Genomic DNA, 23,108 nt, shown 5'->3' on the forward strand with positions numbered 1-23,108 from the left:
CCAATGTCAGTGGTCGACTCCAGCATCGACCGCTCTCTAGGAGATTCCTTTATGCAATAAAGGTTGATGAATAATCATACAGGAAAGGAAATGATAGCCATGCTTAAAACTTATTCAAGCCTGTCCAAAGTTCAGTAAAGATGTATTTCACGACTGCCAGAGTTGTTTCCTAATTTTTGTGCCTATTTCCTTCATGAACATAATTAGCTGAAGATCCGAAAAAGTGCTCGGGAACGTGTTCAGACATTCCAGCGCCTGAATTATATTATATACCATGATCGTCAAACGAAAGACTTCTAGGGTTTGACAGGCAGTTCAGATTGAATATGACAGCTGAACTTAAGTCGTGATCGAGTTGCAGCACCTTAGGCTTATCAGCTAGAGCCAACAAAGACAAATCTTCAAGCAAGCTACTAGGGGATCCGCTCTTTCCTTTCAAACTCCACAGCCTAGAGCTTAATCCGATGAATTTTGCAATATTACAAAATCCAAAATACAAGTCACTCGAATGTTCGATTGGATGAAATGTGGACAGATCAAAAGTGAATAGAGAAGACAAAATCTTCAAATCTAATGAGAACTAATAGCACTGCAGTAGGGGTAATTCGAAGAGCTTAATGGATCTGCAGGTTGTTGAGGTCCTTGCATAAACTCAACGGTGCCTGCTGCCTGCCATCTGGGATGGCAATCAGAACTATTGGCTTTGAAGGCCTAACATAAGGAGCATCGCACCGGTAATAGCCTTTTCTTTCGAGCTGCAGTATCTCCCCGCGTTTCAAGTTCCGCATATTAGAGTCGCCAAGAGCTGGTGTCTCCCGCTTCGTGCAGGGGTTAAGCACATCAAGGAAGTCCTCCCCTTCTTCCAACTGCAGCAACACAATAGTCAGCATAGGCTAGTTTTAGGATTCATCAATACTGAACAATTTTTTATTTGGAAAAGCAAGGTTTAGAATAGCATATTCTAAGATGCAGAAAGCAGTGAAAATCTGCAACAGAAGGTCTGGGTTTTCAAGGAACATTAGAGTAAGCACTGGAGAAAGAAACAAGAACAAAATTAACTGTTCTAAAATTGGAGAAGCATTATACTCATTATAATAGACAATGAAAAAATATAAGATGACAAACACTAACTGGTAATACAAGTCAATAATGTACGAAGTCCCTAGTTTGAGCGTGCTTTACTCTTTCACGCTACACGTTCAGCAACTACAAAAGGTACATTAAACTTTTTTGCTTTAGGGTTCAATCAGAGAATTTGACCCAATTGAATCTAGAAACAATAAGTTGAAGACAGAAGGAAAGAAGCATGTGCTAGTATAAAATAAATGAAGCTTGCTTAATCAGGAAAAGTGCCCTCCTGCCATCTGTCATGCAACTCTCGGTAGTAAATCATAATAATTCAGTTCAAAGTATGCTTTTTCTTCCTACATCAGTACATGAACAAAGGTGCTTAGCTGCTGCCATGCAAACCCTCATGTAATACCACAAAGACACTACTGTTCATGCCAGAATGTTATGAGGAACTCCATTGATATATGGACCCTTTAGTGCAGTCATAATGTGGAGAGATAGTAGTAGTAAAGCTATTATTTTCAGTATTTCCACTTTAGCCAAATTTTGGTGAACCTATCTCCACATCTCAGCTCCAGTAATATACCATACAAGTAAGCTCAAGCTCACGCAAGCCTTTTCACAAGAACCTCAGCACATTACCCAGAGCCTTGCAATAGGTGAAATACAAAGCTTTCTCCAATATAAAATAGGATGGAAATTAAAAAAACAGAACAGGTAGCAAGGAACATACAACATACCTTTTTCTTTGTGATCAGGTAATCAAGATCAACCAAAGAAAGATTGACCAGTTCTGTTGTCTCAGGCAACCATGTAAGTTTCAATTTTGTTGTTTTAACAGATCCCTCGAGATGCAAAACTCCTGTCATGAGGGTGACATTTTCATCCTGATCTTTCTGGATTTCATTTATAATGGCATTTCCCCAGTCCATCAAAGTTACTTCCTCTCCTGCAGACATAGCAGAAGCATCAGCTTTTTCTACCCAAATCCGCTTTGTATATGTGGTAGCTTTTTGTCCAGCACCCTCATATTTCTTATGCCGAGGTAAGATTCGAACAAATGGCGTCTCAGGACCATTAGTTAAAGTCAATAGTACCCGTCCTTCTTCAACAACAGCAGTATGCCTTGGGCATACTGGATCAACTAATTTCTTGTTGATAGTCCACAATTTGTCCCACTCCATGAGGTTGAGATTTTTTGAAGCACCCTATAAGAGTTTGTAGGTAAGAATTTGATATCAGCAAATTGAGTAAAATAATATGATTATGCTACATAAAGCAAGACATAAGAGCAAATAAGGTTACCTGCGAAAGGATGAACTGGAGAAGAGCCTCAACTGTTAAACCCCTGCGAACCATTCCTTGCACAGTGGGGAACCTAGGATCATCCCAGCCATCAACTTTCCCATGCTCAACAAACCACAAAAGTTTACGTTTGCTCAAAAGAGTATAAACAAGATTCAACCGGCTGAACTCATAAATCTGCACTTTCCGCACTCCCATGTCCTCTAAAATCCTGTAGTATTGCTCATTTCGATCATGATATTCACTTGAACGGAGTGCATGTGTTACGCCTTCATGTACATCAACAAAAGGGCAGGCAAAGTCATATGTTGGGTACACTTTATACATTTTCCCTATGCGATGATGAGCAATAGGATTGGAGCGGTAGTAAACTGGATCTCGAAGGGATTTATTTAGTGCCTGCATGTCCAGTTTACCACGCAAACAGCATTGCAGACCCCTCTCTGTCCCAGCTATCATTTCTTTCCACAATGCCAAATTAGTTTCGATACTGTTGTTTCTGCATTTTGATTCAATGCCATCCATTCTCTCTTTCTGCATTTGTTCCCTTGGTGTATCATCAACATATGCTTTTCCACTGATTATCATCTTCTCAGCCATTTCCATCAAATTTGGGAAGTAATCAGAAGTATAAGTCACCTTTTCATATTTGATCCCCAACGTCTCGACATCTGCCAAGATATTCTCCACAAACTCATTGCTCTCTTTAGCAGGATTTGTATCATCAAAACGCAGAATTAGCCTCCCTTGGTACTTTTGAGCAAAGTATTGATTCAGAAGTGCAGCCTTGGAATGGCCAATGTGAAGGTAACCACTAGGCTCTGGGGCAAATCGTAAGACAACCTTTCCAACTTCTGCACCAGGAAGTTCCACATCAAAAGGGCACATGGACTTCTCCCTGTCACTATTTTCTGCATTTGTAGTATTCTCCTCCTTTTCCTTTGGTTTTGCAGATTTTGGTTTGCCTAAGCCTCTTTTGCCAACATATGTCTCGGTAAGCTCGTTTAAAACAGAAGCATATTCTAATGCTATGGAGTTATACCAGCGAACCAGATTCTGATATTTCTTGGACTTTCTCAAACTATCCCATCTTTGACCAGTGCCTTCAGAAACAATCCCATAAGTAAATAAAATATGAATTGTTAACTAAAATTTTCAACATATAGTGAAAATGTAAAATACCTGCAAGACCTGACCAAATGGCTATGTCTGCAACTGACAAGCTATAACCTACCAAGAAAGTCCGCTTCAAAAGATAAGTGTCCACACATTCACACGCATTCTCAAACTCTGCTCCCGACGAAAGACTAGGTGCGTACTCCAGCCATTTCTCAATCTACAAAAAAAATATATTTGCAGCTACTCAGGAAAGAATTTTTTTTTTAGATATCTGTTTAAGTGGGGAAGAAAAGCAGGACCAGCGGACTAACGCAACTAAGGATCTTAGGTTACGGCTTATAGATAAATGAACATATAAAAGGCTTTCATTTACAGACATAGAAAACGAACCCAAGTGGACAGAGGTGTAGAAACATGGGGTTATTGAATCACCTGTTCAACCTCAACTGCATCACATGGATAGAAATTTGGTAACGCAGCTACTTGCCCAACTCGGCGAAGAAGCTCGGCCACTCCCTGCCACTTTGATCTGGGACACAGATTTCACCCCCAAAAAATTGCTCGTCATGTAAACGGTATCTCAATGAATTCAAAATCGAGTCAATCCAAACCCATTGGGATGACAGCATCATATAAATTTTTGAAACGAAAAAAATCAAACGGGAAATTTCATGATATTTTCATAATCTTAACAACATATGCGACCAATAATTACGCCAAAAAAAAAAACTCAAAGAACCCCAACGAAGGGGAGAGAGATAGACAGGGAGAGAGCCAGACAGATAGACACAGACAGCGAGAGATATAGAGATGGAGAGACGGAGAGAAGTACCCAGAGGAATTGCATAACTCGGGCAACGCCCCAGATGGAAGAGAAGGATCGACCTCGAGTGGGACACCAGCAACTCCAGCTGCTGCGATTACAGAGAGGGGCGGATTATCCGCTGCAAATGATAATTTCAATGCCATACCTGCAAATAAACGGCATCAACAAATCAGAAAAATGAAAAATTAACTCACTTCACTAGACAAGGAAAGAGACATTCTTTCAAGCAAGAACCCCGATAGTTCTTCAAGCGTGAAAAACAACTCCAAACAAAGAAAATTTGAGTCCTTCCACAGATCTAAAAGCAAAAAAGAAGAAATAAATGATTGCTTTTTCCTGTTTCTTGAGGACGGATGTTCTTATCGTCTACCAGGACAAGACAGGGGACGAGTCTTAAACCCTGCAGTGGTAAATCCCTAAATATTAACCAAAAATTTTAAAAATAAAAAACATAATTATCTACCCTGGTTGAGAATCAGTGCTCGTAGAAGCGTATAAGTAATGGGAAATCGAAATCGCCTGAGATGACACGGAGAAGAAGAACCAGAGTGGCGGAGGACTTGCCTGTAAGAAATGGAGACACCACGAAGAAACCCTAGTGTGGGATGAAATTTCCGCTACCCCCTTTCCTTTTCGGTTATTTTCAAACACACAAAATCAAAAAAAAAAAAAACACTCCATCTAGGTAGTGCTAATTTATTTAACATCCCCTAAAGCCCTCCTCCTTTCTCTTGTTCTCGCGGCAACCGTCGGTGACTGGCGGCGGTCGGACAACAAGCAAGAAGGAAGGGGAGAATAGAGAGGAAGCAAATGAGAAAATGAGAGGAAGCAAATGAGAAAATGAGGGGAGGGAAGAAGAGGGGAACAGGAGAGACTGGAGAACGGAAATATTATTCTGATTGAAAGTGGAGAAAGGAAAAGAAGAGAGAAAGAGGGAAGGGGAGAGAGTGTACCGAGTGTGTCACCAACGCCGGAAGGGGAGAGAGTGCACCGGGAGCAGAGGGAGGCCAAAGAGGCCAGGGAGCTTTTATCGGGCAAATTCTCATGTAGGCCCCCAAATTTTGTACGTAATTCCAATAAGAGCTGTCACTTTTCTAATTCTACAGGAGCACCCTCTCTTAGGCCTTTTTCAGGTCGAAATATTGCCGTGCCGAGTTGATTGGTCAATACACCTATAGACGTTGCTGAAAAAAAAAAATCACATTAATAAGTTCTCTTCAACATACACTTTTCATTTAAGCTTTACTTATGAAAAAAAAAACAACAACAAGCTTTTGATAGAAAACCACTATTCTGATGTACATGAGAAAAGCTGTTTTCATTGTTCTCGTAGTTAATAATTGTCGTATATATTCATGCAAATGTACTCCGGCTTAATATTTTCATCATGGGCATTTTCTCTTTAAAATCTTTCTTAATGTGATCTTCACATTTTGCCAATCTTCTCTACATATCGGATTCCTATTTAGATCTAGTAAGCTCCAGAGAAAAGGGCGGCTAATTTTCAAAAACAAACGGCGCTTTCCATTGGCTTGACTGTGGAGTTTCTCAGTTCATTGGCATCCACTACTGTCTTAAACGAACACAAAAACATTATACTATAATGTTAAAACTCATTAAAAACTTGATTGTCATCAAACTAAAAGACTGGGTTAGATGATCATGGCATCCAAATGCCCCAGACGCCTCATTGCACGTCTTTGACAAGAAGAAGCTCGAATAGTTGTGGAGAAGAAGGCTGTTTCGATGTTGTGGGGACATGTTTAGATGACTTTTGATCCAGATCAGACAATACATGCACGATGGGATGTAATGATCTTACCTACATTCGATCCAAATGTGATCGTTTTGCCTCTCCAAATTTCAATTTAGCGAAATCGAACGATGTCATTCGCCGAGCCAACAATTTGAAGATTTATTTTACTGCTGACTAACGCTTTATTTTTTTAATTTCAATGGACACAACTCAATTCAATTACGTCAATCGCCAAACACGGTTGGTCCAAATTTATTGCATACGGAATTTAGCCGGTCAAATGCAAAATATCGCGGTATTTTGAGGCCGTTATAATTGTCGTTTAAAACGCGTTTCGATTTGAACGGACCGGCGCCCACTAGTGCCGTTGTGCGGGGTGTGGCGCCCTCTGAGAAAGAGAGAGAGTGAGTGTGTGTGTGCGTGTGTGCGAGAGAGAGAGATGATGAAGGTGAGGAGCCTGAGAAGGGCCCTCGTCCCTCCCTCCCTCCTTCCGAACCCTTCTCCTGCCAGCCTCCAATCCACCCGCCTCTCCCTCCATGTACGGAACACATCCCATTTTCTTGTTATTGTTCTTCTTCTTATACTCTCTCTTTTTCTGACCTATCTATTTCGGCGTGGACAGGTGAATGAAGAGGGTTCGTCGTCTTCGGTGTTCGTCGCCTCTGGATGCCATGCCTACAAAGTGGAGGTTGGAAACCATCGCTCCTAATTCCTAGTCCTTAAGCAAGGGCCTGTTATACTTCCCGGTGATGCGGACGTTCTTTTGCAGGTCGCCATGGAGGATTGTCCGGTGGAAGAGGGAAAGGACAGTCTCCTGATACCTATTCCAGCGAAGGTCTTATACTGTTATTTTTCATTTGCGTTGCTTTTGTGGGCCTGTATTTCGATTGCTGAAACTTATTCTACAGTTGTCGTACAATTCGTTCGCATTTGGTTTTGGTACATAGGGTTTTAGCTTGTTCATCTGCAGATAATGAATTCTTCAAGGGTCAGGCGTTGCCCGCATCGTTCCGAGGTTCAGAGTCTGGCTCTGGCAGATGCTTGTGAGTTCCGGCCATGTGTGTGTGTGTGTGCACATATCTTCTACCCGCATTTGCATTAGAATGGATGTCGGTTCGCCCTTTGGCATAGTTTGCTTTGCGTCGATAGTCAAATTTCTCGACTCTCTTTCTCGCTCTGTATATATACACACACAGAAACCCAACTTCCATTTCCATTTCTCTCCTTATTAAACATAGTTTTACAAAAGAAGAGAAGAGAGGAGAAAAAAAAAAGCACAGTTAAAGTTGTTAGGATTGGTGGTTGTGAAAATCTAATCACTCTCCATATATATGCTTATGTGTGTTCGTTTCTTTCTGTAACAACCACGAAGAATTCAAAGTTTGTCCAGTCAAGAATCAATTCAGACCTTGTTAAGCACGTCTTGAACGTCAAATTTTATATCCATATACTTGCACACCTTCACATATCACTGTTCTATAATCTATATAATTATTGTTATTATCTGGAACGTCATTTTTTATATTCATATACATGTACACCTTCATTATTACTATTCTATATAATTGCTATTATATGGTATGATATTAGTACCAGTGTTGAGAAAAACAGCTTAATCGGTTATGATTAGGCGAAAAATTAGATTATGTATATATATGTATTTTTTCAAATAATGGAAAAAATATGAAAAATGATTAAGAAATAAAAAAGAACAACTAATGGTCTATGGCACATGGCACCCTTATATTGGCCAATGAATTGAATGAATTTGCCATCGATTGGATTTGAATGGCCAATTCCATTCGATTGTTAAAACACTGCGTTGTACTGATAAAATTAAAAGTTTGTACTTTCTGGAGTCAAGAGTAAATTCATTAGAACTCGACCTTGTTGGGCATATTTGCAATGTCAATTGATATGCGTGTATACATACACCCCTTCACATAGGACTATTATATATAACTATTGTTGTATGGGAGGATACTTATTCCTTCTGATGGAATGGTACCTTTATTAAATAAACAATTCAAGACTTTTCAAGTCAAGGGTCAATTTGTGAACACTTTGCCTTGCTGGGCACGTCTACAATTTTAAATATACACACATGTATATTCATGGGAAATGGGATATGAGTAAACTCCAACCCTCCCTAGGATTCACCAGTCGTAAGGTGGGGACGATGGTTGTAGAGGAAAAATGCAAAAAAGGGAGAAAGAGAAAGAATAGGTCAGAGAGAAAAGGTGATTAAACCCATTCTCAAAATGGGAGTGGACCGAGTGGTTGAACCGTTGAACCCATTTCTTATAAATAGATAGATAGATAGATAGATAGAGAGAGAGAGAGAGAGAGAGAGAGAGAGAGAGATTCACTTTTGCATATACTGTTTTTTATATGATGATATTCTACACTAACAAGGGCATAAAATTAATGCAAAAAAATTCATTTTATTTCTTTCTTTTTTTCCTCTTATTTTCTACAAATTAAACCTGCGGATCTGATCCACATGTTTGTGTTGGCAGGAAGGAAGTTTGGACCCTTTGCTTTGTGTGATTTTGACATATGAATAGGTTTTTGGAGTGCTAAGACAATTAAGATGTTGTAGATTATGTGAAAACTTAGTGATTCATGAAGCCACTCTTTCACGTGAAGAAAAAGGGATGAAAAACATTGTGTTTGCTTGTGAATTGATGGATTTATTTTCTTTGATACCCTTCAATATATATGTGTACACCATGTCATTGGTTGTAAATGCGCCTTCCCGCTTATTCATTCATGCTTCTAGTCTTAAGATGTTTAAACAAAAATGCCTATCTGGATGCATAAAAAAAGTATGTTTATCGTGGTAAATTTATTGTTTTGCACATGATTGAAGTCTAGTATCACCTAGTGGAAAAAATTTATTAATATATCAGGCTAGCTTGGTGGCTGTTGTATTATATGTTGTTGATGCCTGTGATTGTTTGGCAATTTTGCAGGTGATATGGGCTTAGTGTTAGGTACAGTTGATTCTTATGGTCATGCCATTGTGTCTGTACTGGATACTGGAAGCCAAGGTACCATTTCTTTCTGTCCTTTTCTATTCTACAAGATATGCTGAAAATGGCCAATTCACATTGCTGAGGGTGTGGTATGGATGCAAAGGGGAAAGACAGTTAGACAGCACTTCTGGGAAGGCTTTGAGTATATTTACATACGAGTAGGCATGAAAAATGCACTTGTTATGTGACAAGTGGAAAGTGTGAAAGATTCAGGAAATGCTCTGGATAAGAATTTACAGGGCATTAGTTGTAAAGTTGTAAACTAAAATCTTAAGAAATGTAGAAGGTATATTGTTGGTGTTGAAAATTTGAAAATTTATAGTTTGCATTTTTCATGTTGAGCATGGGCTGTATGTTGGTTGAGAACAAGCAATTTGAATTAAGTTTGAAGTAAATTGGTCCTAGCCCTGGAGGACCCAGTACTTGTGTGGGTATTACACAAATATGAGGATAAGTACATGGGACCGGTAGGAATGTTCAGGACATTTTGATTTAACTTCGTTCATAATGTTCCCTCATTTGTAAATTACTGTCTCCTGAATTGATCATTCTATTAGTTTATCATAGTGAACAGCTGGCTTTTATTCAAATAGGCAGATCATGAAAAGTTAGGATGTAAACAAAGATGCTTCCTTTTGGTAATGGAGAAAATAATGTTTTTTCTGTCCATTATATATTGGCAAATGCCTCCCGTTTACACGTGTCAAATTGTCAGACATTGAAAGGCTCACGTATTCCGCTCTGCCTCTGGATTGTGGTGTGGGTGAGGGTAGCTGGGCTGGTCTTTGCTTCAGTCCAAATCAATGGTCCACGGTAATACACTTATGTACTTTGCTCTCATTTATGCTGTAGGTAAATGTTGCTTCTGTTTTCCTCATACTATAAAACCTTTTGGATTGGCATCACAACATAAAACTTGATTGTACTATGAACCAAGGGATATTTTCCATTTGTTTGTATTCAGCTCCTAAATTTTTTGTTAATTAATCTTGCTAACTGCCTGTTGACGATCATATACTTCATTAACCTATGACTGTTTAAGTTCTAACTGTCAAATCCTTAATTAGATGCATCAGGTGTTTTGGTATTGTGGCTAACCTATGACCCATCTGTTGTTTTCCAGACAATGACTGTCTACTTAGATATCAGTTGTGTTCTAAGTCATAACTTATTGTTCTAGTGGTGGTATGTGGTAGTTGTGCCATTATGGAACTAGGATGTAATTTTTCCTCTGTTGGATGTCACAAGGTTCATGCTATCAAAAGTCCACACATGTGTGTGCCTACACGTGGGTTGGATCCTCATTTTCTAACATGGCCTTTGAATTGTGATGTTTGAGGCTAGAATTGTGGGGTGACTTACAGGTATGGACATCTATAAAGTGTAGACGCTAATTTCAGCTGCGCGTTTCACCTCAAAATTCCCAAATTGAAATTAATAAATGTCAATATGGAGGTTTATTTGCTTATTGCTGTGCCTATTGATTCTTCGATACTGAAAAAGCTGAGACAATTTTGTGAAAATATGTAAATAGCCTGACATCATCTTCGTCTGCAATTGAAATCATCCATCAGCCAACCTGATTGCAGAAAGTCCAAAAACATAAACTTCGGAAATAGGCACCTCTGTCAACCATTGGTGAGCAAATGAACTGTCTTAAACACATTAGAGATAGATGCAATTAGCATCATGCTGGGAAGATTTTGTAGATTTTGGTTTTAGGGGGGGGGGGAAATGGCACAAGCGCTTGCATGGAACTATGATCCTGTGAAAAATGGAATAAGATGTTCTTTTTGCAAAATGTTAACATTCTCTAGATTCCTACAAATATTGGCAACTGGATATTCAGTTTTTTATTTTACCTTCGTGCCCAATCGTTCAACGTTGTTGAATACCAGAAATCATGTATGTGCTTATATTGATCTGCTAATATCAATGTTATCACTGGCGTATCGTATCGCGTATCGGTCGGGCCGACCTATACGCCGTATCGTAACATATCATAAATGTATCGTAACGTATCGTAAAATTAATTTTTAATTTGTAAAAAATATTAAAAAATTATAAAAAATACAAAAAAATCAGAAAAAATCTAAAAAAGTCCGAAAAGATAAACAAAAATCAGAAAAAATCAAGAAAAATGTATTTAAAGGAACATTCATCATTCATGCATACGAAGTATGAACTATGAAAGTATGAAGTATGAATATGAACAACACATTCCAAAATAAGAAACCAGACGTTCAAAAATCAAAATAACATACTAAGCAGCCGAAGAGTATTTGATTACATCACAATTTATAAGTTCAGAAGTCAAAACATATAGACATAGTTATCATCTTTCCTGATTCAACAAAAAGCCTCGTCAATCGTCATTTGCATCATCATCTTCATTCTTCATCATCATCTTCATTTTCTTCATTAAGTGCTTCTTCTATCCCCTCTGTTGCAAATGGAATGTCACAAAAAAACCAAAAAACCCTCTTTCTCCAAGCTTCCCATTGTGCCCTCTACGAGAAAGAAACATTTTCACGGGCAAAACTTGATGCAAATGAGGAAAATCTCTCCCTCCCACGTCTCTTGAAGCGTTTAGAAACAAGAAAAGAGAGAGAAAGAAGAGCGTATATACAAGAAGACGCAAAAAAGGGGACGTCGGGGCCCCTTTTTTATAAATTTCCCCGTATCGTACGATACGGGGGTGTATCGCCCATGTCGTGCAATAAGCCTACGATACACGGCCGTATCGTGTATCGTAGACGTATCGTGCGATACACGTCCGTATCGTACGCTACGGATAACATTGGCTAATATTATATTTGTTTTTTCTGTTTTGATCTCCAGGTGGCAGTTGCTCGTAGTTTTTGCAAAAGCATAGATATCTACGACCAAGAGATTCATCTTCGGAGTTTACACACGTAAGCTATTTTATTATTTAAATGGATCTCTATCAACATCTGGATCTTATGTTTATGTGCTTGAGTAACAAAAAGAGGCTCACAATAAGAGCACATAAGTTAGTTATCATCAGCTTATTGTTATAAAGGTTTCTCTGGCTTTGTTGAAATTTACCTTCTTTCTGAGCTATAAAAGTGATAGTAGTTGTTTCTGTCTAGCGACTGATTCAATTATGAGGTCTTCTTGCAGCTTGTGGAATCCTGCTTCTATATGCTTTGTGCAAACGGTAATTGGAGATGGTGGCTCTTCTATAATAGCCATTGCTGAAGGCTGCCAGGTATCATGCTTCTAAGCAGATGATTTTAAGTTGTTTTAGATAACTCTTGAAGGTGGTAAACAGGTTTTCTCGAAAGGGTCCCCGTGTTTGAAGATGGTTATTATGGTGTATTGAGCCACATTTTCAAGTGCTTGCTGCAATAAATAAAACATAATTTACTCTTTAGAGTTTACAAAAATTTCTATTTTTGTTTTTCCTAAACTGCCTCTCTGATGCTAGTCACCTGAGTTCCTTTCAGTCCTCAAATGCTGAGGTTTGTATTTACTTTCATCCATGCCCTCAATCAAACATCAATGTCAAGAATTTGTCTCTAGATTTAATCTTTGAAATACAATTTTTTTCTTTCCTCACGAGCCAACTTGTTGCAGCTCTCCATTTGGGATCTCAGAGTAAAGCAAAATGGTGGTTGCATACAGCGCATTACTGGGACCCTGGGAAGCCCTTTTCATGCTGTTTGCAGTTCTGCAGATGGTTCGGTTGCAGTTGGTGGGGCCGATCGTTCTGTGACCATCTTTGACTGTCGCAGGTTAACAACCAAACGAACATTGGAATTATGATTTGACTCTGATATTATTACATATGGTTCCTGTAATTCTTGCTATCTGCACCTTTAGCTCCCCTATTTTGGATGTTTTCATGGATGGTTCCATGCACTTTATAATTTAGCTAGTAAGTTAATTCCTGTGATCCTACCACCTCCAACACTACTACTGGCAGTCTTTTCGACAGCCGCTATTGCTTCTGCCATCACCTCTACTCACTTTCACCACCACCCCAAATGGTTGTCACACCACCTGCTACCTTCACCAACACTTTTCGACTGCAATCACCATTGTTACAGCTGCCACCTGGCCATCACAACATTACTATTGTTTCACCCAGTGTTGTACGTATCGTACGATACAGAGTCGTATCATACGATACGTATCGTATCAAACGTAAAAAACGATACGATACACCCCTTGTATCGTACATTTACGATACGGGCACGATACAACAACGATACGGTTATGATACGACACGATACATGTACGATACAATAATTTTTATTGATTTTTTATTATTTTTTGAGAATTTTTTATATTTTTTCTGATTATTTAAAAAAAAATGATATGTTACGATATTTTACGATACAGCGTATCTTAAAGCCAGATCGATACGGCTTACGATACGCTTTTTACAACATTGGTTTCACCACCAGTGCCATCACTGCTGCTATGCCAGTTCTGGCATAACCACTGTTTCTTTTTTTTCTCTAATTTTGTCTTAAACTAATTCATTATCGAGCACTTTCATTCTTGTACATCAAAGACATCAATTTTTTGTGTCTTTGTTTTGACAATAAATAGAGTTCAAAGGACCTTAGATATACATTAAACTTTCAGAATGAAGTTATGGAAGCCTTATAGGAACCATACTCACAAATATTGGTCTTAGGCTCTTAGCTAATGCCTACATCTGTTCAAGGCAGAATCACACAATATTAGTGGTTTTCTAATAAGATCTAGGAAAACCTCAAGAATAAAAAATCTGTTGAGAAAATTGAAACGCAAGCAAGAAAAATCCTATTCAATATGAAAACAAATGAGAATTTCATGATATCACAGTGATATTGTTGTGAATTATCAACTACGTCACGCGGATGCACTTGTAAAGCACCAGCACTTGTTTGGGCACTTCAGGATACTTGAGTGTGGGCATGGGTACAGTCAAAGGTGTGGCAGATGCATCAATGCATTTTCTGCCATTTTTTGTCCAACTTTAGATCCAGTGAACTTTCGTTAAGTTCGATTTTATCTTTTTTGTAATTTTTTAAAACCTTTTAATATTTTTTATTTGGTCACTTGAATTAACCGTTTCCTGAAACCTTCTAATTCTGAACACTTTCATGTTATGTTGTTTATCAATGTAGTAACTATTTTTCAATAATTATTTTTTTGTGAGATATATATGTGTATGTGTGTAGACTTAGTAAATATGATAACCATGTGAATGTATAGAGCCATCTAATCAATTTTGTTCACACTTCATAGTTTACGCAAATTTTTTTTTTTCAAATACAAATTAATCATGATTTGAAAAATAACTGTATATGAAGCACCATATGGTCATCAATTAAGTTATTTGGATGACTCTTAATCAGTCCACATAGTCCTCATATTTTCTTAATCTATATTTATATATAAAAACTGTGGCTGCATCCAAGTTTTCCTAAATTGCTTTGCATTCGAATGCGCACTGCACCTTTACCCACGTGACATAGGTTTGAAAAGTGTTTAAATTTCCTGTGTTTTCAATTTCTTACAAGATTTTTCTTTTATATTTTACCACTATCTTGTGATTTTCTCAAATGCTGCTGACATCTATAACTATGATTGGAACTAAAAGCAGAAAAGTCAACTTCCAACCAAAAGTAGATTGGCATTTTATTTTATAAACATACTTGTATTTAAGGTTCTAAAGCTAAGAAGACGGAAGCTAAATGTGATCTAACTGGGTGCACTGGTAGCTCAAAACCGAAGAAATCCACAGGAGTGTTTGTTTCTTCTCAGCTTTCTAAGAGCAGTATGACTGTCAAATTTTGGTTTCAACTGTATCTAGCGTACTAGTTAATTTGTTTCCGACCTTTTTAAAAACTTGCATTTTGACTTCAGCATTGCATGCAGATGGTCAGCTTTTTCAAGGTGGGTGAATTGTTCAAAGTATGAGGTGGGTTGTCCTGCAGCTGCTTCTCTCTTTCGAAGTACTTTTTTTGTTATCTTCTGAAATAGCAGGTCTCCTGCTGCCAGTTCTATATGCATCATTTGAATATATTATAGACTGGCCAGCGGCCAGTATGCTCTCTTCTTTACATGGTGGTCATTCTCCTTATTACTTTGCCCTCCTGAAAGCTGTTTGGAGGCTATTCCTTTATTGATGTTCCCATTTGGCTTTTTTTTTCTGAATGTAGTCTGGTGCACTCTTGTTAGTGTTGTATTACCTCAAGGAGGTATTTTTCCCTCACCGTAATGAGATATTTTTTTTGGTTGTCTTGTTGTAGTGCTTCTCCTTTCTCTTGCAGTAACACTATTGGAGGCACCCAACATCCTCCTGGATGGTGCCTAATGCCTAAAACTTTTTTATCAAACTGTATTTTCTCCTTGCGATTAGAATGTCCAAGACTGCCCTTAGCTACAGATGCTTCAAATCTCTATCTAGTCTTTTAATAATATATTTATAAATGCTTGCATCAGTGCATTGCCGTCAAAGAAAAAAGAAAGTAATTGATTCCATTCACATTGCCAGTGAAGCCATGCAATATCCATTCACCTTTCCAAGCCATGGACTATCCGGGCATCACATTATCTAGTCAAGCAATAAATGCTTTTAATCAAGCCATGCACTAACCATTCACCTTGGCTACTCCAGTCTTGCGGATCCCAAATTCCACTTATCTTGCACAGTTTCAAAAAATTTTACATGTTGAGCATGTGTTCTCTAAATTGACGGGCCAATAAGTTTTTTGCTTGAAAATGACTGTTTTTTTCCCCTTTCAATGACATAATGGTGAAGAAACATTTAAAATTTGTAAGCTCTCTTATGCTTCTACATGGTTAATCAATATTTCATAGATCGTCTAAAGTATGTTTCTATCAGACGTATCACCTGCAGAATGAATATCTTTGAATTGGTGGATTCTAACTGTAATTGCTTGTTATTGTAGATAACAGGTCTTGCATTCTCCTCTCTGGATGCTGATCATATTTACATTCAAAGTGTTGACTATGAGGTAATTGTATTTCCTACTATTCTCTTCTTTGGGCATCCATTCTCTATAGGCAACGTTTGGAATTTATTTATGTCAGTTTATTATTGTTTACATGTTGTAGAAACACGCAGCGGAAGAAGAGAAAGAAAAAACGAACACAGGATTTACGTGGGAAACCTCAGAACGAGGTGAAAAACTACGGGGAAGCTCTAACCTAGGGGCAAAACCGCAACCCTAGGAGAGAGAAAACTTAATTCACTTAATCAACAATTACAATAAGTGATTAGAATAAAAGAGGGAGGAAGAGAGACTTGCCTAGGGAACCGAGCCCGTCCTCGGTTCCCACGCCAATGGGTACCGGGTCCATATCCGGACCCGGTTCCCTATTACACGGTATTCTAACACACCCCTTCAAGCTTGGCATACATGTCAAACATACCAAGCTTGCTAACATTTTTTTCAAATTGAGATGTACATAAGGCTTTAGTTAGAACGTCTGCAATTTGATCTTCAAACTTCATATAAGGAAGGATCAACTCCTTTGAATCTATGCGCTCCCGTATGAAGTGGCGATCTATCTCCACATGTTTGGTTTTGTCATGCAGGACGGGATTATTTGCCAGGTTAATCGCAGACTTATTGTCACAATACATTTTCATCTTCTCTTCAATTTCAATTCCAATATCTGCTAAAAGAATCTTTAGCCATAACATCTCAGTAACCCCCATAGCAACAGCCCTGTATTCAGCCTCAGCACTGGATCTAGAACAGACCTCCTGCCTTTTACTCCTCCATACCACCAGGTTTCCTCCTAGAAAGATGCAGTACCCTCTGGTAGATCTTTTGGTATCCGTGCAACCAGCCCAATCGGCGTCAGAGTATTTCCTTCAATATTAAGTTTGTCCTGTCGTGTATACAGTAACCCTTTACCTGGTTTATTCTTCAGGTACCCCAACACTCTTTCTGCACTCTTCCAGTGACAATCAATAGGAGCATGCATAAATTGACTCAACACATTTACAGCATAAGTAATATCAGGGCAAGTAAAAGTAAGATAAATAAGCTTACCAACCAGCCTCTGATACCGTCTTTTTCCTTCCTCATCCAGGATGTTACCAGTTTTGATACTTATCTTTGTACCTGACTCCATTGGAGTTAGAAAGGGCCTGCATCCCAGTTTACCTGTCTCTTTCAGGAGGTCCAGAGTGTACTTCCTTTGGCTCATAACAAGCCCTGTTTCTGATCGTGCAATCTCTATTCCCAGAAAGTACCTTAATTTTTCCAGATCTTTAAGGTCAAATTTAGCAGCTAACCTCTCCTTCATCTTCCTTTTCTCTTCTTCATCATCACCTGTGACAATCATATCATCAACATACACAAGAAGAATGCTCACCAGGCCACTTCTCTGCTTAATGAACAGGGTATGATCACCATTTCCTTGTTTGTACCCATTTGTCTTCATTACCACCCTCAGTCTTTCAAACCATGCTCTAGGGGACTGCTTCAGGCCGTACAGGGCCTTCTTGAGATGACAGCATTTTCCACTTTGAGCATATCTGGGAGGCATGCTCATATAGACCTCCTCCTCTAGATGGCCGTTCAAGAAGGCGTTCTTGACATCAAGTTGGTCCATGCCCCACTTCTTTTGCACTGCAAGTACCAAAATGACCCTCACAGTCTTCAGTTTTGCAACAGGAGCAAAGGTTTCAAGATAGTCAATTCCGTATTTTTGGCTGAACCCCTTTGCAACCAGACGAGCTTTATACCGTTCCACAGTGCCATCATGTTTATACTTCACACTAAACACCCACGTGGAACCAACTAAGTGAGTCCCCTTGGGAATATCAACCACTTCCCAAGTGTTGTTCTTTGCTAAGGCATCCATCTCCTCTGTCATAGCCTGTAGCCATTTAGGATCCTCTCCAGCATCTTCCACACACCTAGGAATCACAGACATAGACAGAGTGGTAATAAAGCATTTGTACCAGCGGCGGTGGGACGGCGAGCTGCGTCGGCGGCGGGACTTAGGGCGGCGGGACTTAGAACTCCAGCAAGGTCAGACTTAGGGTTCCAAAAAAAACCCTAAATCACACACAACGAAGAAGCCAAACAACACGATTTTGGCTCTGATACCATGTAGAAACACGCAGCGGAAGAAGAGAAAGAAAAAACGAACACAGGATTTACGTGGGAAACCTCAGAACGAGGTGAAAAACCACGGGGAAGCTCTAACCTAGGGGCAAAACCGCAACCCTAGGAGAGAGAAAACTTAATTCACTTAATCAACAATTACAATAAGTGATTAGAATAAAAGAGGGAGGAAGAGAGACTTGCCTAGGGAACCGAGCCCATCCTCGGTTCCCACGCCAATGGGTACCGGGTCCATATCCGGACCCGGTTCCCTATTACACGGTATTCTAACACATGTTTTCTCCTATTGCTTGCTAAATGTTTCACGTATGCTGACTTACCCTTGCATCCAAGGAACTATATCTGGGGATATGAAATGACTTCTGAGTTCTCATTTCCATATTACTTTCTGTATTTGTTCCTATTTGGTATCCGTGGTTTGAATACTTCCAAGTTATGGTTGATATGAGGAAGTATGTTTCATTCGGTTTTGGTTGGATCTTATTCTTTGACTGTTCTCTGTTTTCTGATATTTTCCCTTATCCTCCTCAATTATGTCTCCCTTTTGGTTATTATTATTTTTTTTCAATAATTGATCAGCTGTTGATTCCTCAATTTGATAACCTTTTTGTACAAATACCAACTTTGCTGCTTTACTATGCCTTTTATTTTCATGGTTAAAAAGCAAATTGTGAAAAAATATAGCGGTGGCAAAGGAACATGTCAGAGCCAGGACATGAGATGGTTGGGTAGATGCAAGGATCTGAGTTCTGAAATTGTCCATCGAGTGCAGAACCACCAAAAGTCATGAATATATCCATAATATTTTAGAGTATGACTACAGAAAACAGATAAGAAGAAAAAGAAGGAACTTCAAATTGGGGAATCGGAATAATATGTTTAAAATTTTAAATAGTATTTAAAGAATTTCATCCAGAAATGACCCATCAAATAATTGCCATAATGCAGTCTTGTGGAATCAGAAATTGAATTGAATCTGCCAGGCGGCCGATTTAATCAATTTTCTGATTCAGTGGTTCAGCTTTCTGTTATGAATAGGCATAAAATACTATTATATGCACTTTTCTTAAATCAAATGACCAATAGAAAAATTAAAAAGAATGCGTTAAAACTTAAAACTGTTAAAAAATAATAGAAAATGCATAACGTACGTCAGGTTGCACTTTTTTCAGCCTGCAAATCAAAACAATTTTTCACTAATTCTATTTGATGTGGCTGATTCAGGCTGATTTTGGTAACATTTGTAAAGAAACATTTGTAAAGAAACAATATCTTCTTGGTGACTGAAACTTGCACATATTGAGTTTTAAGTATTTTCCTTTAGTCTAAGCAATATTTTTTTATACATACTCTCTCTCTTTCTCTCTCTCTCTCACACACACACAACCCTATGCAAATGCATGTTTTGTGCCTAATTTTTCTTTCTTGTATGTCCATGCTGTTGCATGCATATATGTATCTGATGATGCCTTAAAGAGCTTCGTTTAATTCAAAAGTCCACAATTTTTTATCCTCATAAATTTTCCTTTTAGTTTCACAATTACAAAGATGCATTTGTCCTAGCTGAGAAATTAGAAATGCTTTGACACAAAATTTTTGCTCTCATGGTAAAAAGAAGGATTCCTTTCACAGGTTTCTTGTGGGAATTGGAAAAAGAATAATAAGGTATTTTCTTTTAGAGGAGACTCAAATTGGCTAGGGTTTAGCAAGGTATGCACCTGTTTCCTTGCTACAAAAGTACCTAATTTTGTGCGTGACAGAACACTTCTTAGCCCTTGGATTCACAAGCTTTGTGTTGGAAATGACAGCATTCAACGACTGACACTATAGCTGGTTGGTGTGATTCTGGAAATATATTTGTTGCTGATGTTGGAGTTCAACAATAAGGTGCATAATAATGATCTAGATTTTCTGGTTTAAGTTTTGCCTGCTGAAACTTTTGTATGTAGCTCATTGCTGTGCTTAGTTGATTTTATGCTCTTTTTAGGTCCTTCATGCAAAGATTTTGAGATATGTACCATTGAATAAATTCTGTTTTCAAGTATCTTTCTTCTTATACTTCTGTTGATATATCAGATTCAATCATAAAAATTTTGCAGTACAATTTAATAGAGGGTACCACAAGCAAACATAGCACCTTGTAGATTTTGAAAATCACGAAAGGTTTATGTTTGTTCAAGGTGGGGACTGACATGTGCATGCACACACAATAGTGCCTGAGCAGTAGTTGATCCAGCTTAATGATATGAAGAGGAGCTTCAGGTATAGAAGTGCTTTTGGCAAATGTGTGTGTTGTTTAACTGGCAGGTATTCTTATCACTGTGCATCATACACAAGAAAACCAAAAAAATATCATGCCTAGCACATTTATGCAAGGGACTTGATAGATACTGATCTAACTTCGTCATTTGAGTTTTGTTGCAGGTAGAGTCGTGCTGGCCTAGTTCTTGCCAATTTGTGGAAGATGACATACATAAAGGTAAGATCGTCCTCCATTAAACCAAATGCGTGGATTGGCAAATACTGTATCTCCAAAGAACTTGCTGGTTTTCCTCACCATGAAAGCCAAGCCCAGAAAATTTTCTTTGCTAGCACCACTTTTCGACAGTAGGACTTCTCAATTTCCATTTAAGCCAATCTCTTCCTCATAAATTTGGTTTTTTGGACCTCGTCTTGCTTAGATGACTTTGCAAGGTTCCACCAGTTTGTTCTTTACATGCCTCGAGTACCCCCATAATTGAGTGATTTCCTCTCTTGTCCATTTTATTTTCCACTAATCTCTACGTATGTGCTTTTTTCCTAGTCTGTAAAAGTAATAAAGTTTCGTGGAAAAGTACCATAGCTTCAAATTGATCAGATGTGGCTAAAGTTTTGAAACGACTCTTCTGAGATGCTAAATCTGGTGGAACCTGGTGGCTAGGGTGATCCAAAATTTTAGGTACGGGCACCAACAGATAGTAAAATGGGGAAAACACTCATAAAAATTTTAGTTTCCTCCCAACCTAGACGGGTTAGTTCATTGGTGGGGTTTCAGCCGGGTCAGGGGTTGAACCTCTGGCCACAATGTAGCCCTGCGCCAATGCAAGCTCTAACCTCCTTACTAATGTTAAAGTATTCAAACTACTGAAGGTATTAAAATGTAATGTTTCACCTCTCAAAAGAGAAGAAAAACATGCTAAATTTAACTGGATTTGTGTGAGCTTGGATAAATTCAGTCTAAAAATCATGTCCGTTCCACATTAATGTTTTTGCACTTGTGCATTTCCTTACAGATGATAGACTTTGTTGTGCCACCCTCACCTGCGTTGAAGTTCCTCCTCCTGGATGCAGGAGCTAAATGTGCCTTCTCTGGGCTCACATTTTCACTCGCCACATGGCTCAAAGGCCTTCCTGCTGCTTTGGGACGTCTACAGTCTCCGCTGAGCTATCTTTGCATGATCAGGCACACAGAATAGATGGTTATCCTCACCTCATGTTTGCCATGGAATGCTTACTCCATTTTCTTATTCTATGATTAATGAAATCAGGGTTGGGTTATGATAGCATAAGACAGGCTCATGTTAATTACATAAGTGTTAGTATTTGGAGAAACAATTGCTTGGTTCTTTCATTTCGATTCAATATCTAAGTGTCGTTAAAGGGTCACATTTCAGTTGCCATAAATCCTTGGACAATTTAGTCAATTATGGAACTGCCTTTTCCCTACATTTGTACCTCACTAGTTGGGTCTCTTAAGGCTACAGAGAGAGATTTGAGTGGGCAAGTGGCTCTAACCTTCTAGAAAGTACTTGTAATGACTAATGGGCCATGTTAGCCTCATTATCCTAAAAAAGGTCTTACTTTTTGGCCGATATCCTGATTGCTATGTCCATTTTTTCTCTCTTCAAGACGTGCCCTCTTGATACAGAGTTTTCTTGCCTCCGTGCACCATAATGGCCGTTTACTATGTATCCTGAATGATGGAATTCTGAGATGGCAGTGACAATTCAGATCTTTTTCCCCAATTGATTGCAGTGAACAGTTACAAGCCTCAGAGAAAGGAAAGCCTGACGCTATGGACGTGGGTCCGAAACTGTATCACCCTTTCTCCTTTTTGAGGTCCAAGTGGAGTCACATAGGCGGGGTGAGGGGCCCCTACGCTATCTGGTGAAACAAATGATGGGGCCTAACAGTTCATCTGCAGTTTCATGCTTCGATTTTTACATGAATGTTCGAACTCAATTTTTTCTTGTTTTTTTTTTCATCTCCTCCTGAGAGACGCATCATATGGACGGAGCCTGGTCCAGTGCCCTTTACCCTTCCCCCACGCTGTGACAAATATACTCTGGGAAGAGAGAACTTTATGGGGTTTGTGATTGGGACGCACAACTCCCCTTCTGCATGTTGACTGCCGTTCAAGATGGCAACTCCCCTTCTGCATGTTGACTGCCGTTCAAGATGGCGGTGTTATTATTACTATTAATTATTATTGTTGTTCTAAGGAAGCATGCATGTTTCTTTTAGAGGGTGTCATGTGGGTAGGGTGACATTTGGTGCAGAATCAGAAATTTTTTATGAGGAAAATATAAATTTTGTTGAGAGCTGAAATATCATTTTTTAAAATTTTTATTTAGAACAAATGAAGTTTTATGAAATTTACATGGTTTTTTTTTTTTTTTTTTGAGATGGGCAGACCCTTGACATGAATATTGTATTTTAAACTTTTAACTTTTTTCTTCGATTTTGATTTTGATTACATGGAAAATAACTTTGAATCCTCTAAAGTTATTTTCCAGAAGGTGCATCTCTTTCTTTTTTTTCTTTTTAGTCTTCAAGTTAAGGAGTCCCCTCCACTTGTTGGGAGTTATCAATAGTTTGCCGGG

The 23,108-nt window shown here is 38.6% G+C and overlaps 2 protein-coding genes across 12 annotated transcripts; one reads left to right on the forward strand and one right to left on the reverse strand.

Moving 5' to 3' along the window:
- Window positions 1-428: 428 nt before the first annotated feature.
- LOC116264730 (glutamate--tRNA ligase, cytoplasmic) lies at window positions 429-5,380 on the reverse strand. Of its 2 annotated transcripts, none has more exons than XM_031645091.2 (7): window positions 5,275-5,380; window positions 4,328-4,466; window positions 3,928-4,024; window positions 3,559-3,712; window positions 2,377-3,479; window positions 1,812-2,279; window positions 429-866 (listed from the first exon to the last, which is right to left on the reverse strand). In XM_031645091.2, exons 2-7 carry the CDS (start codon window positions 4,462-4,464, stop codon window positions 615-617), a joined length of 2,211 nt encoding a protein of 736 aa, XP_031500951.1. In that variant the 5' UTR covers window positions 4,465-4,466; window positions 5,275-5,380; the 3' UTR covers window positions 429-614. The 2 variants fall into 2 exon arrangements, with proteins under 2 accessions (XP_031500951.1, XP_031500952.1); XM_031645092.2 differs by lacking the exon at window positions 5,275-5,380 and adding an exon at window positions 4,785-4,900.
- Window positions 5,381-6,441: 1,061 nt separating this feature from the next.
- On the forward strand, window positions 6,442-22,099 carry LOC116264434 (uncharacterized). 10 transcript variants are annotated; one of them, XM_031644648.2, is made up of 16 exons: window positions 6,442-6,615; window positions 6,700-6,765; window positions 6,847-6,912; window positions 7,048-7,120; window positions 9,053-9,130; window positions 9,831-9,928; window positions 11,957-12,030; window positions 12,260-12,347; window positions 12,716-12,873; window positions 15,014-15,056; window positions 16,051-16,116; window positions 19,862-19,956; window positions 20,055-20,133; window positions 20,427-20,508; window positions 20,671-20,725; window positions 21,519-22,099. In XM_031644648.2, the coding sequence occupies exons 1-12, from the start codon at window positions 6,517-6,519 to the stop codon at window positions 19,943-19,945; spliced, it is 993 nt and encodes a 330-aa protein (XP_031500508.1). In that variant the 5' UTR covers window positions 6,442-6,516; the 3' UTR covers window positions 19,946-19,956; window positions 20,055-20,133; window positions 20,427-20,508; window positions 20,671-20,725; window positions 21,519-22,099. The 10 variants fall into 10 exon arrangements, with proteins under 10 accessions (XP_031500508.1, XP_049936496.1, XP_031500506.1 ...); XM_050080539.1 differs by having other exon boundaries at window positions 19,879-19,956; window positions 20,346-20,508; XM_031644646.2 differs by having other exon boundaries at window positions 19,879-19,956; window positions 20,427-20,553.
- Window positions 22,100-23,108: the final 1,009 nt, after the last annotated feature.

The sequence above is a fragment of the Nymphaea colorata genome, chromosome 11 (genome assembly GCF_008831285.2).
Source record: "Nymphaea colorata isolate Beijing-Zhang1983 chromosome 11, ASM883128v2, whole genome shotgun sequence".
Lineage (NCBI taxonomy): Eukaryota > Viridiplantae > Streptophyta > Magnoliopsida > Nymphaeales > Nymphaeaceae > Nymphaea > Nymphaea colorata.

What these genes read in the sequence shown, in the direction of transcription:
- LOC116264730 (XM_031645091.2), bottom strand. Translation starts at nt 4,464, where the DNA reads ATGGCATTGAAATTATCATTTGCAGCGGATAATCCGCCCCTCTCTGTA. An exon ending in GAGTTATGCAATTCCTCTGG is followed by an intron (nt 4,025 to 4,327) that starts GTACTTCTCTCC and finishes TCTGTGTCCCAG; the next exon opens with ATCAAAGTGGCAGGGAGTGG. An exon ending in CATTTGGTCAGGTCTTGCAG is followed by an intron (nt 3,480 to 3,558) that starts GTATTTTACATT and finishes TTGTTTCTGAAG; the next exon opens with GCACTGGTCAAAGATGGGAT.
- LOC116264434 (XM_050080539.1), top strand. Translation starts at nt 6,517, where the DNA reads ATGATGAAGGTGAGGAGCCTGAGAAGGGCCCTCGTCCCTCCCTCCCTC. An exon ending in CCACCCGCCTCTCCCTCCAT is followed by an intron (nt 6,616 to 6,699) that starts GTACGGAACACA and finishes CGGCGTGGACAG; the next exon opens with GTGAATGAAGAGGGTTCGTC. An exon ending in ACTGGATACTGGAAGCCAAG is followed by an intron (nt 9,131 to 9,830) that starts GTACCATTTCTT and finishes TCAAATTGTCAG; the next exon opens with ACATTGAAAGGCTCACGTAT.